General features: G+C 41.4%; 1 protein-coding gene across 1 annotated transcript; it reads left to right on the top strand.

Moving 5' to 3' along the window:
• Window positions 1-6,741: 6,741 nt before the first annotated feature.
• Window positions 6,742-10,461, top strand: LOC308334846 (alpha-1-antitrypsin homolog; the record flags this gene model as incomplete). The annotated part of the gene is made up of 5 exons (XM_080791720.1): window positions 6,742-6,819; window positions 7,270-7,954; window positions 8,561-8,831; window positions 9,856-10,003; window positions 10,270-10,461. The coding sequence occupies exons 2-5, from the start codon at window positions 7,279-7,281 to the stop codon at window positions 10,459-10,461; spliced, it is 1,287 nt and encodes a 428-aa protein (XP_080647846.1). The 5' UTR covers window positions 6,742-6,819; window positions 7,270-7,278.
• Window positions 10,462-13,153: the final 2,692 nt, after the last annotated feature.

Here is a 13,153-nt window from a genome sequence, read left to right as displayed (position 1 = left end):
AGGTTGGGTTACGTTTGCTTTGAGAATTCAATTTGAACTCTCAGGATATTTGTGTTGGTGTTAGGGTAACATCAAGCTGGCAGTGATCAATTTACCACTTTCAACTTAGCATGTCAATTTGTGGCATGTCATTAATAATAAAAAGAAAAAAGAAACTAGTACAGCTACAAGCTCACAACACGCTGCCTGCGATGTAATGCGGTGTGAGCTTGTATATCAGCTATTTGTGATGCACAAGGCTTGGTTAATGCATCTTTCACAGAATATATTGCTTGTTTTGCTTATTTCAGCATTTTCATCAAACCTTACCATTATCTCAGGTTCCATTTCCGTTATGTTTTTAAAAGCATGATGTGCAATAAACTGTGTAGAGTGAAATATAGCACTATTATTTGCTGTACAAATAGGCCTATGCAGTTACATAAGAGTTCAGAATTCATGTTGACCAGTCTGTGTACTGTGGGCTGAGAGCCATAAGTCCACATTTTCCACTATACACAAAATACACATACACACACACCACTTTTTTGAGATTCAGAGAATTTCTAAAAAAAACTGGTGCTATTTGCTTTGAGCTCAACCGATGGGTCAACAACACACAAATCAATATATTTTCATCACCATCTCCACCCCCGCGCATAGCCAGGAGGACAACCTGGAGTTTGTCCGGCCTTACACGAGATCGACTTGTATAGCACTCATGGATAAGGCCAGGGCAGGACAAAGAGAAAATACTGTACATTATCATTATGTACTGTATGTAAAGTGTTACAGCGGTTGCAGACGAAGCGCCTCAGCAAGTAGGAGGGCAAAAGTCCAGCAATGGAAGCTTAACCACTTAACGATATATTGTGGGGAAAAAGTTCGCAGGAAATAGCCAATCAACAAGCTCACAACGCGTTGCGGAGGTTGTCGATCGAGTATTTCCAGCGAAAGCTTCCCCCAACATAACGGCAAACTGAAAATACACTACTATAGAGCCCTGAGGGACTACGCTCAACCATATGGGGTTTAAGTGGTTAATACGTCAGGCCTTGACAGACACTGCTTCTGGCATTTGGACGCCACCATGGCTTGACTACTGGAACCCGTAATGCGCCACCACTCTTGCGTTCAGCAGCAACCGAATCTTCCTGTGTCCCCCCCCCCCCTTCCCCCCCAAGGCTGGCATCAACTCTGCCTCTATTGTCACTGGTCTCTGGATCGGGTTATCCGCAGCCAGTCCCTGGATGCCCCTGGAGCTGTCGGCCAACTACACAGAGCACAGAGCGTTCAGCCCACCATAGCTGCTCCATGAGAGCTGTGCAAAGCGATAGTGAGAGGTCAGGGTTCAAAGTGCGTGCAGTGCTGGATGTATTGAGTATGAGTTGAGGCCCCTGGGCTAGAGTACCCTTTTTTTTTAAGGCCGACCCCCACCGCACTGGCAGTCGTTTTGGCCGAATACCTTTTGAGGGAGTGTCAAAATCACCCTAATAAAACTAAATATACAATAACTAAACACATCTCATTTGATTTGGATTGCAATACATCAATGTCGTCATTAAAAACAACAAAAACGTCCCTGAGTGCGACGTGCGTGCCACAGGTGTGGTCAGCTGTGGGTCAGGGAATTGGAGCTCAATGCTCGTGTTCAACAGGCAGGGGTCCGAGCCAAGGGACTGTGGCCTATGGCTGAGCCATAACTATTTAACCCAATATGCTAAGTCAAGTAACGAAACTAGCAGATAGATTCAGTCTCACAGTGCTTGTTGTTATGACACAAATTGTGAGCTTGTCTATTTTAGCGTATTTTTGTATGTTTGCGTATTATAACATGCCAAGATAGGGACACTAGGGTTCATGTGGGTATATGCTATCTAGTGCAGACCGTGAAGGACGTGGCTGTTTTCTAAAAAGTGTTTCTAAAGCTAGCTACATTGAATCACTTTTTTAAGAATTGCAAGGCTACCAGGAATCTTAAACTTCTTACACTACACTCGTAGAATATATTCTACCAGAAAGGACATTTTGCCACTGTTTAATTCAAACGTAGTTCACAGTGACACAAGCTCCAAACAACGTACTGGCGAGACATGAAAAATAAACAGAAAGAGGAGTTGAGGTTACCTTGTACCTTGAGGTAGAATCAGTAGTCCAGTCCTGCGAATGCAGCACGTAGAGCATGCTCAGTGGAAGAACATTTTAAGTGTGCTTTTAACTTTCCCTTTTCAACTTCAATATTTCAGGAACCGTCCAAAAACACAAGAAGGTTACGGCATTCAAAAATGGATGGGTAAAGACTATGCCAGACCAAACTATGTGGAAATAATTGAAAAGAGGACAAAAGCAATGCAGAATTCCAGCCAATGTCTGGAATACTGCCCTACAAAGCCAAAGTGCAGTAACTACATTTTTGAACATACCAACTTATTTGTGTATCCAAAAGGTCAAATTTGCCTAGTTTTTTTTACACTTTTAAACCCATTTATGAGTTATCTTTTTCCGTAGTTACTGCACTTTGGCTTTGTGGTGCAGTATAGTTTCATGTTTTTGTACTATAAAGCATGAAGCATCGTTGACAAAGAGTCCTCAACAGCACTCAAAAGCTGCAACAGCTCTTCAAAAATAATTTATTTTGACACTTCTTTCAAAACACGTTATTTTTGTCAAGTGACATGCCACACAACGCTTTAGCCTAAAGCATAAATCAGGCTGTATTTGAGTGTAGGGCTGGGTGAACAGAATAACTGTCATTCACTTGCCGACCTTTACAGTTCATGGGCCATAATGTATGCCTGAATCTAAATCTGACTAAATGTTCAGTTAATAAGGTCAGTGGGAACATGCCTTTTGAGTGCGGTGCCACACAGAGTAACAGCTGAACAACACAGCCAGAGAGGACGTGCCAGTGATACTCGGGGAGGGCTCCGGTGAGTTTAGTATGCTGTATGACACCAGCTGCCCTGCCCTACTCTGGGGGCCTGGCCTAAGTGTTCCATCCTCCTGCCCAAAGCAGGGCTGCAATCCCTGGAAGACTGGAAGAATCCCTTCTCTCATGACCTTCTGGCTCATCAACCTAATCTTTGTGTAATCGTAACAGGGGTTTGGCGTCACACATACGGCTTCACTGCCTGACACTTGCTTCGATAAATGTAGAGAGCGTAAATGTTTGGGGAATTATACAGGGTAATTCTACATTCCTACCGTAGCACTGAAAACGAGTTAAGAAGAAAGGTAAATTGTGCAGTCATCCTATAGACGTGTCTTTCTTATTTTGCTGCTTCCAGCCCCAAGAGGCTTTCTGAGTTACCACCTGCAGTAAAAAGCCGCCGGATCCAGGATTGCAAGGCTAATGGCACTCATGACTCTTCCCAGGACAAGGCAGGACCCTGTGTGCTAGTTTTTCCTCTCAATTCTTGTCTTGATACTGTAAATAACTGGAACAAAGTGTAACGCCATGCAAAACTGTCTTTCATTTAAAAAAAATAAAATATATATATATATATAGCCACAGTACTAGTGAAAATAGTAAATACCAAGCGACACACTTGTAGATGAAATGGACTGTAATGTCGTAACCATAACCCAACATAATCGTATATATACATACTGAAATTCTTGCTGTAAGAATATTGTACATTCATTTAGCAGATTAAAAACTATAAAAGTATAGAGGAAATCGAGTGGCAAAGCTGACCTGGCAAAGTGAGTTTAATGTTTTTAACGTTGTTTAATGCAATCATATCAGTCAATGCCAGAAAAGTTGTAGGCGTTCCCCGCATAACTTCCTGGTATGATGATAATGTCACGCGCATCATACCCTCTGTTACATTATCAAGCACCCAACCGATTCTGGAAATGTAGCATCCACTCCTCATCAGCATGAGGCAGATAATACTTTCATCAAGTTCACTCCTGTGAGCATAAATTTTACTTCTGCCAGGATGCGTTGACTACCCATGGCTGTGTCAGTTCTAGTTCTTATTTTCTATTAAATGAGTCTATACTCAGGCTTATGTGAACACTCCAGACAGTTTTTAAGTTGCTTGATTCAGTATATAGGAATTTAATTAATTCCTATACAAACGCATTGTTTGTAACTTCAAACTCCAATTTAACCATGATGGATTCATCGAAAACATCCGTCCTTTTTTTCTGGTGACAATGAAATGTGCTATACAGTAACTAAACTTCACTCAGGTCAAGGGAAAGGCTTTTGCAAAAACAAACAGTTTCTGGTGTGTCAGCAAAAACTCACTGAGGGAAAAGCATTTGTAAATAGGTGGTAGACAAGAAAGGCCATAGACATTGAGCATTGCCATAGCTTAGCCTATGCAGCGACTGACAAAGCAGATTTTCTTTCCACTTTTCCCAAGCTGTTTATTGACCTGTCACTCAATTCACATATATTTTTTTCTCCTCAGTGAATTGGCAAGTTTGAAATTGCACATGGGCATCATCCATTGGCATGAGTGACAAAGTTAATTTTCGCAAGGCATAGACAGATTTTTCACTTTTTGCCCCAATCTTGTGAACAAATGGCATATTATGCAAGAAGTGACAAAGCAGATGTTTGACTTTTTAAGCTTTTTATTTAGCATTTTTATAGGATTTGTAGGATTTTATGTAGATCGGTAATTTATGAATCCCAGATATTCAGGTATATCATATCTCTTACATGCATATGGTTAAAAACAACCCAAAATAGCTCAATAACATCTACATAAACTGTAAAAACACTGTACAAAATTAATATCTGTATTATATCTGTATATTCTGTCATCAGATATGCAGTATTGCTGAATAACGTAAATGTGTTGTTGACCAATATCAAGTCCTTCAGACCTGGTGCAACCTATACGACGTTATACCTTTGATCCCCGCCGGGGACACTGGGGGTGTGTCTCACTAGTCCAGAGGGACATTGTAGAGCTAAAGACAGTTACAAAATCATGTGAACTGAGTGGTGCAACTCCCCCCCCCCTACCCCCCCCCCCCTCTCCTCTATCTCTCTCTCATTAGCAGGCAACAGTGCAGCACTCTCTGTTTCTGGCACAACAGCGCACAACATCGCCCCTACTGGTACTCATTCTCGTGCTCATTAACGTCACGCGGACACATCGGTGAACACGGACAATGCTGTCCCTTGGAGTGGTTGCACCACTCAAAAAGCCCTTAAGTCTCTGTTATACGCCAGGGCAATTTAAGATTTCGGACCGGGGCTCCGTAGGCCTAACCTGACTCCAACCAGTGGAAATTGTTTTCTGGGTATTTAAATAATAGTAGCGTTTACTTATACTCACCTGCCACCTGGTAACCGGATTATTGGTGGCAGGCCCTGTACATGACTTAAATTTGATCCATTTGCTTTTCTGGTGATAAAACTCATGTGTTCTCTCGAATCTGTCGACCTGATAACTGCATGTAGTCTCACCATGGCTGGAAACATTATTGTACCAATCCATTCATCGCGATTACATTTCCACTTCGCCATTCTCTAGCCTACAGAAAACATTTCCTCTCAAAACTGTATTCCGTTTTGTCGCTTCTGCACCCTACAAGCCATTCACCTGTTGAACTCTAACATAGGCCTACTCTGCATCAAACATGAAAAAACAGCAGGATTTTCACATAACAATAGAGTTCAGTAGCCATGGGACATTAGCTCATTTATACCGTGCCATTAGACACTAGCCTTGTGGGGACGTCACAGTGATATTTAGCCTGGTTTGTGGAAAGTGATGAATAGAGAAGTGTTTGATGAGTCACACAGCAGATCTGTCACGAATGACAGAAATGTCAACCAATGAATCAGCCTGCAGTCTCCCACCAGGACACATTTATTGCCGTCAGACAGCTAATGTGGTGTTAGATGGAACCTGGGTATGTGTTCAAAGATATAAATGTGTCATTAAATACTGCATGCAGATGACAGTTTTATGTTCTTTCATGTAGTTTGGAATTTCACGATTTCATGGAATTTCATGCAGGGCAAAGCCACTTGCCGGAGCAGCAAGGCCATCAAATCAAAAAATTACGATTTTAAGTCCACGTTAATAATTAATTGAACTTGAGAGTTAGCAATGATAAAATATTTTATACAAAGTATGAAAATATTACATAATAATAAATAGAAATAGCTGTTTATTTGACAAAATAGGACAAACTGAGGGTGCACAGTAGCTATAGCCTTCTATTTTTCACATGTACACAAATCTGAGCAAAAACATCAAGGTAGTTTGTGTTCTTTTCCACAGTCACATTAGGTATGGATGATATGAATAAGACTAAGCATAAAAAGTCCATAGACTTGGCTGCCACATGACGTCACGGGGGAAAGCCAGACATGAGGAGGGCAACAAAAATGTGGGGTGGAAGTTTGGCACTGATTTCGACAGTGGTTTCCGAGATTACCCAGCCAGAACACATGCCTGCAGTGCAGACCGACAGACAGACAACAAAATAGGCATATCCATCACTGGAAAATGTCTACTATAATCTAATTTGGCTATACAATAAAATCCTTTACTCTGAAAGTGTTCAAGTGAACCCTTACATTTTCAGAGTTTAGTCAATCCTCTGTGTCAATGGCTCGCTCCAATCATTTATTGATGTGGAGTGATGCAAGGCAGGAGAAATCAGGCTTTAAAGAGCCTAAATATTTACACCAAACCCCACTCAGAAGCCAGGCTTCAGTCCTGAGATCTGAGTGAATTATGTTACATCACAAAGAGCATTGTGCAGAGCAGAGTAAATCATTGGCAGGCTGGTCAGCTGACCCAGGACCATATAACCGTACACATCGCTGCCAAGCTGTCTTCGGTGAAGAAGACACTGAAGGTAAGTGTGTTGCAACTTTTTTTCCCAGCTACTGATGTGATAACATTCCTATTTGGATCTTTAGAAGAATTCATTATGAGTAGATTTGTGGTAGCTGTAAATGTATGATTGTGTGTGAGAGCAGTTATCAGATTATAAGTTAAAGAGCAGTTTATATGCAATATATGCTTGTCCCTGCTGGCTAATTTAATCTATTTAGCATTCATCCTGTGTTATGGAAAATGATTTGTAAAGATATTTCAGGTCAGATGGCTTGAGTGAGTGAGTGAATTCTAAAATGATAAAACCAAAAGGCCTGAGGGCTTTATTTCATTGTGGTCCTGTGCGTCCTATGGCAGTTTAGCAAACTCCTTTACAGACTGAAGCCTCTCTGTTATAGATGAATATTTAAAACCAATATAGATTAAGAAATAAATAATACAATGCAATCCTTTGATTCCTTCTTCACAGGTGATAGAGATGCGTGGCCTTTCTATTTGTGCGTTTGCGGCACTGTTGGCCGTGGCTCTGGCCATGCCACACATTGGAGACCACATGGGCCACACTGAGAAGCAGTTTCACCACCTCCACCACGGCTCCGGTGCGGCCCACACCCACGCCGGGGAGGAAATCTGCCTCAAGTTGTCTCCCCCAAACGCTGACTTTGCCTTTGCCCTCTACAAGAACCTGCGCGCCAAGGCTGCCGCCGGCGAGAACATCTTCTACTCCCCGCTGGGCATCGCAACCGCCCTTGCGATGCTGGCCACAGGAGCCAGAGGTGACACCCACAACCAGATGTTCAGCACCCTGGGCTACAACAACCCTGGGCTACTACGCCCCATGTCGCAGGCCCAGGTGAACGAGGCTTACGAGCACCTCATTCACATGCTCGCTCACCAGCGCGACGCCCAGCAGCTGGACATCGGCAACGCCGTGGCCCTGCGCCAAGGCTTCAAGAACCCGGAGAAGTTCCTCGCGGACATCAAGCACTACTATGCCAGCGAGGCCATGTTCGTCGACTTTGCCAATGCGGCTGGAGCCCTAGCCCAGATCAACGGTTTCATTGCTAAGAAGACCCAGGACAAGATCACAGACCTGCTGACCTCTGTGGACGCTGACACGGCCATGGTGCTGATCAACTATGTCTTCTTCAGAGGTAGGAGATGCATCATTCACAAGCATTTGTGTGCAACAAACTCATTAATGCAGAGACGTACACAACAAGCTTTGGTTGATTGCCTGCGTGGCAGTTGCTGCGTGTAGTTTATATACTGTACCTTGGCAACTGCATGTCATGAAAATCCTCCCCGCTCTCAGACAACATCTAAACTAAACTGTGGTCGACTGGTGCATTGAACGTCTGTTGGTAAACATAATTAGTTTTAGTTTTTCATAAGGATATACAGTGCGTGAGACAGCAACAATGCACTGGTATTACATCCTTATGCCCTGCAAACATAGATGATATATGATGTTTATGGATTATACTGGAATCTATTTGAATTTTATTACTCACAGTCTCTATAATTTAATCTTCCCTCCACACAGCAAAAGAATGAATGGCAATAATAAAAAAAACAAACCCATGATAGTCAATATTTGCTCTCTTATACAGTACCAATTCTCAGTGTTCATTTATCCATTTGTAGAGAGTGTACAAAGTGTACCAATGTAATAAAATAGACCCCCAAGTGTCCATTTGGCTACATCTGTACACTCCGTGAGTTGAATTAACACCAGCATTAAATGTGGCCTCGTACAGGGAAGTGGGAGAAACCATTTGAGGCCTCGCAGACATATAAGGAAGACTTCAAGGTGGACGACACCTTGACAGTCAAGGTGGACATGATGAAGAGGACCGGCCGCTACGACTTCTACCAGGACCCGACGAACCACACCTCTGTCATACTGTTGCCCTACAAGAGCAACACCTCCATGATGATCGTACTGCCTGACGAGGGCAAGATGCAGGAGGTGGAGGCAAACATCAACAAGGACTACATCAAACGCTGGCACGACTCCCTCTTCAGGAGGTAAAAGGGTTTGCTTTTTTAACGATTGTATGAGTTTCTGGGAAAGGTTTTTGTTGAATTTGTTCAGTTGGAGATTAGCCTGATATACACTGTAAAATCCTGAGTGTTCATTTAATTTAACTCTTAAACCCAAATCGCCCCATGCTACTAGTCCAAACTCCTGGCAACAAAACAGTTTAAAGGTCAACCACACCAAGGCAACTCCTTGCAACTGCCATTGGGGGTAATGTTTGTAAGAAGTTGCATGTTGCAACAAATGGTCATGTGTGAAGCAGTGGTTCTCAAACATTTGCATGTCTAGGTCCTAGACTCTAGGACCCAAAATTGACATGTATTTGGCCACAAATACGTGAAAGGAGTTTGTGGCAGGCACCTCCTTAGTAGAAGGGGGTTCAATTCGCTCCCCAAAACCATATGCAATTTCTGTCTAATCACTCTGGGCTATGGACAGGTCAGAAACCACGATGACATCATCAATGGGGATTTGGATTCCAGGCTAATTTGCATTAGCATTCTGAAATAGATATTCTACTAATAAAATAATAAAAATAAAAGGTTTAACATCTTTTTTGAAATGACCAAATGTGCCTAGTGATAATGGTGAAGTGGTCCCTTAAGTGTTTTAAACTGTTCCTGGGGGTCCCCAGACCCAGTTTTTGAGAACCAGTGCCATCTAGGTCTATCAACTAAATTAACATTATGGATTATATTGTGTATGCATGATTGAGTCAGCCACCAGTTTGTTCAGTTAAATGTATAAACCGTATGTTTAGTGTATAATGTATGGAGGGTCTCGGCGCTTTTTCAGTTGCCATCACCCTCTCTATGGAACTCAAACTGAACCCACCCTCTCATCTTTAAATACTGCCCTCAAAACTGAACCCAAGCCTTCCCCAACTAATCCCGTATTTTCTGTATTCTTTTTTTCGGTGAGTGCTTGTCGGAATTTGGAGCCTGTATTTTAATTTTCTTACAAACGGCATAACACTGACTTTCACTGATGTGTTACTCATGTGTGCTCCAGCTCGGTGGATCTGTTCCTGCCCAAGTTTTCCATCTCAGCTTCCGCCTCCCTGGAGGGCACATTGAAGGAGATGGGCATCACCGATGCTTTCGGAGATACCGCCGACTTCTCCGGCATCTCTGTGGAGCCAAGGCTCAAGGTCTCCAAGGTAGGACAGCCGATGATGTGCATCATATGGTTCTTACAGGATAAAAATGCCTTGTGATCTATGTGGAAATAATGGGTGTATGTGAAAAGTTGAAATATATGATATATATATATAAATGGGCATGAACAGTTTCATAATTATGTACTTGCAGAGTTATGCTTAATTTATCATCCGTCCTACGATGAAGTCTTTCTTGTAGACCGGCAATTCTATTTCCATTTGTACGACAAAGATCTTTTCACCACACCTTCCTGGTTCTTCTACAGGTGTCTCATAAGGCCGTTCTGAGCGTGGATGAGACGGGAACGGAGGCGGCTGCCGCCACCACTATTGAGATCATGCCCATGAGCATGCCAGACACTATGAAACTCGACAGGCCCTTCCTGGTCTTCATCCTGGAGCACTCCACCAGGAGCATCCTCTTCATGGGAAAGATCAGCAATCCTAATGCTGCGTAGAAGGAATGAGTCAAGAAGATGTCGTCGCACCCATTGACAATGTATGACAAAACCTAAAACAAATACAGTAAAAACTATTGAGTAGAATGCAGCCTTTTTGTCTTGTCATGTCTTTTTAGTTTTACCTTTTTGTTTGTAACCTTGTATGTATGTTTTCTTGAAATCCTTTTTCAATAAAAAAATAAGTGAAAGAAAATGAAAGAAGATGCCGTCACCTGCATCCTGTCACAATCTCTCTCATTCGGATTGATTTAAATCTGAGAATCTGAGAAATCTGAGAAAATAAAGTTTCCTCTTTCTCAGAGTTAAATTAACACTGTATTTTACCGTGTATACCCTTCACATCTTCTGTGTTTAAAAAGTAGTTGTCCTTTAGTTATAATCTGGAAGTATAGTTTGTTTTTGTTTAAGGGGAGTAAGTGAAGTGTCTTAAATAGCTCTATATTCTCAGTATTCATTGCTATTCAGTGTTTTTGTTCATTAATAGTCTCCCTGTCTATCCAGCTATTTAGTAAACCAATTTAATCCATCAGGACAGAGAGCTCATACAGGATATAGGATAAACAAGTTAAAATTATTACAATATTATCAGTTATTAATTAATTAATCAATATATTAGCAGAATATAAACTACGGTAAACTAAAAACATTTGTTTTATCAATAGTGCAAACATGATAGCTTCAGTGATGAACACAATGTGAAGACCATTAAGACAGCTTAATAGGTCAGGTTTCACCTGACAAGAATTTTGTCAAACTAACAACTCAAAAACTGAGAAGTTATTACACAAACATCAAGTGTGTGTGTTTTCATATTGAAAATTTGATGGTTTCATTTTGGGATGGTAATTGGCATTATGCAATTACCGACCTTAGATTGAGTTTTCATCACATCTGTTCATTTCCCACCTATTCACAGACGTGCTGATAATGATTCTCATCTCATGCAGTACGGAAGGTGTTGATTTAATTTCCATTTTCTTCTTCCAAACTGCAGGAAGGACCTTTGTTTGCGTCCAGTAAAAATATTTGCTTGATTAATAAAAGCTAAAAAAGTGAATCCATAATATTATTTATTAATTGTTTTCAGTGTGAGAGATAACAAAAATAGGTTATGTTTGTGAAGTACAGTACACCCTCTGACCACCCTCACACGCTCTAGACAATTATAATCAAATATACAGTAAGGATGCCCAGCGTTCTACCAAACAGTCTCAAACTTGGCCTGTGCAGTGACTCATGATGACCCCGAGGTTTGCAGTGACGAATGTTGATTCGGATGGACTAACGATTTCCGAGAACCAAACAACCACGAATATCTGTATCTGTCTGACCACAGGTCTGATGAGAAGATAATATTGATACAATATCAATATGACAGGGCTCTAGCCAAACTGCAGCGGCGGAGAAATGATGATTATATATCGTTGCTGTCGGGTAGAAAGTAGAAACTTGTATGAATCGGCTTCCGTGATTGACCAACCCAACCCATCAGCTTAACTGATTGGCCAAGCTTCTCGTAGCGCTTGTGCTGCATACCCAATATAAATGGAAGGACTTTCATCGTTCCCAACATGCATGTCCCCAGGTCCTATAGCTTTTATAATTGCCTAAATATTAACTTTGGTTTGAACTCGTCTCTGAATCAGTTGCAACATGAAAACTGAAAAGGAAGTTCTACTCTGTTTATTCAGATGATTCACCTGACTTATCTCTCCCCTTTGACCTGTCAACAATGACAAGTTGCTGCTGTGCAGTTTAAACAATCACTGCATGTCTCCACTAACAGTGCCTGAATGGGCAGACATACAATATTGTAGACTGTAGACACACATGACTCAGGACATAGGTTGAATGGTTGAGTTAGGAGACAGCCATTGTGCGTGTCTTAATTAAGTACCAGGTCTTATGAAATGCTCTTTGAAAAAGTTAAAGAGCACTTCACAAACCTGTGATGTGACAATTACTTACTTTGGGCTAGTAGTGGGTCGTGTGAATGGTGCAGCTGCAAGTTGATTCCATGGTTGGACAATTATCAAATTAGAGCATTTAGACATAAGACAGCAACCGAAAAGCTCATTATCCCCCCCTCCCATTTTATATATAGCCTATACAATGACTTCTTGAAAGTTCCTCACCTGGAATAAACAAAAGTGCAATGCATTTCATAACTTACCAAACCAACTAAATTAGATCTCAGTTCCCATAACTTCCCATACGAACTAAGTTAGATTTCAGATCCCATAACTTCCCATACCAACTAAATTAAATCTCTCAGATCATACATACAGTCATTGTGATGTTACCGGAGAGTTATACCAGCAACTCAAAACATCACTGTTTTGCATAATAAGCATTTAAAGCATATTTTAATTGGTGCTTTATGAAACATGTGTTTGGTATCAAAAGGAAAATGAACGTCTTCTGATCTTCAGTTTTTACATGTCTTGCATCTCTTATCTGATGAATTTACAAACCCCTGGGACCCCCCCCCCCCCCCCCTGCATTTTCACTTATTCATACTCATGTAAACCACATACATTACTTCTGGCCTTGCTGTGATGTCTTTTTCAGAGACAGCGAAATATTCATCTGAAAGATATATATTTTTTAACCCTGTAAGTTAATCAACATTTAATCATAAAGATACTACTTGACATATTTAAAGGCCTTTTAATTTCATACAATGGCA

Source organism: Protomyctophum bolini (genome assembly GCF_963924005.1).
Source record: "Protomyctophum bolini genome assembly, chromosome: 19".
Classification (NCBI taxonomy): domain Eukaryota; kingdom Metazoa; phylum Chordata; class Actinopteri; order Myctophiformes; family Myctophidae; genus Protomyctophum; species Protomyctophum bolini.
Note: the sequence above shows the minus strand (reverse complement) of the source record. Positions and strands in the feature narration are given on the sequence as shown.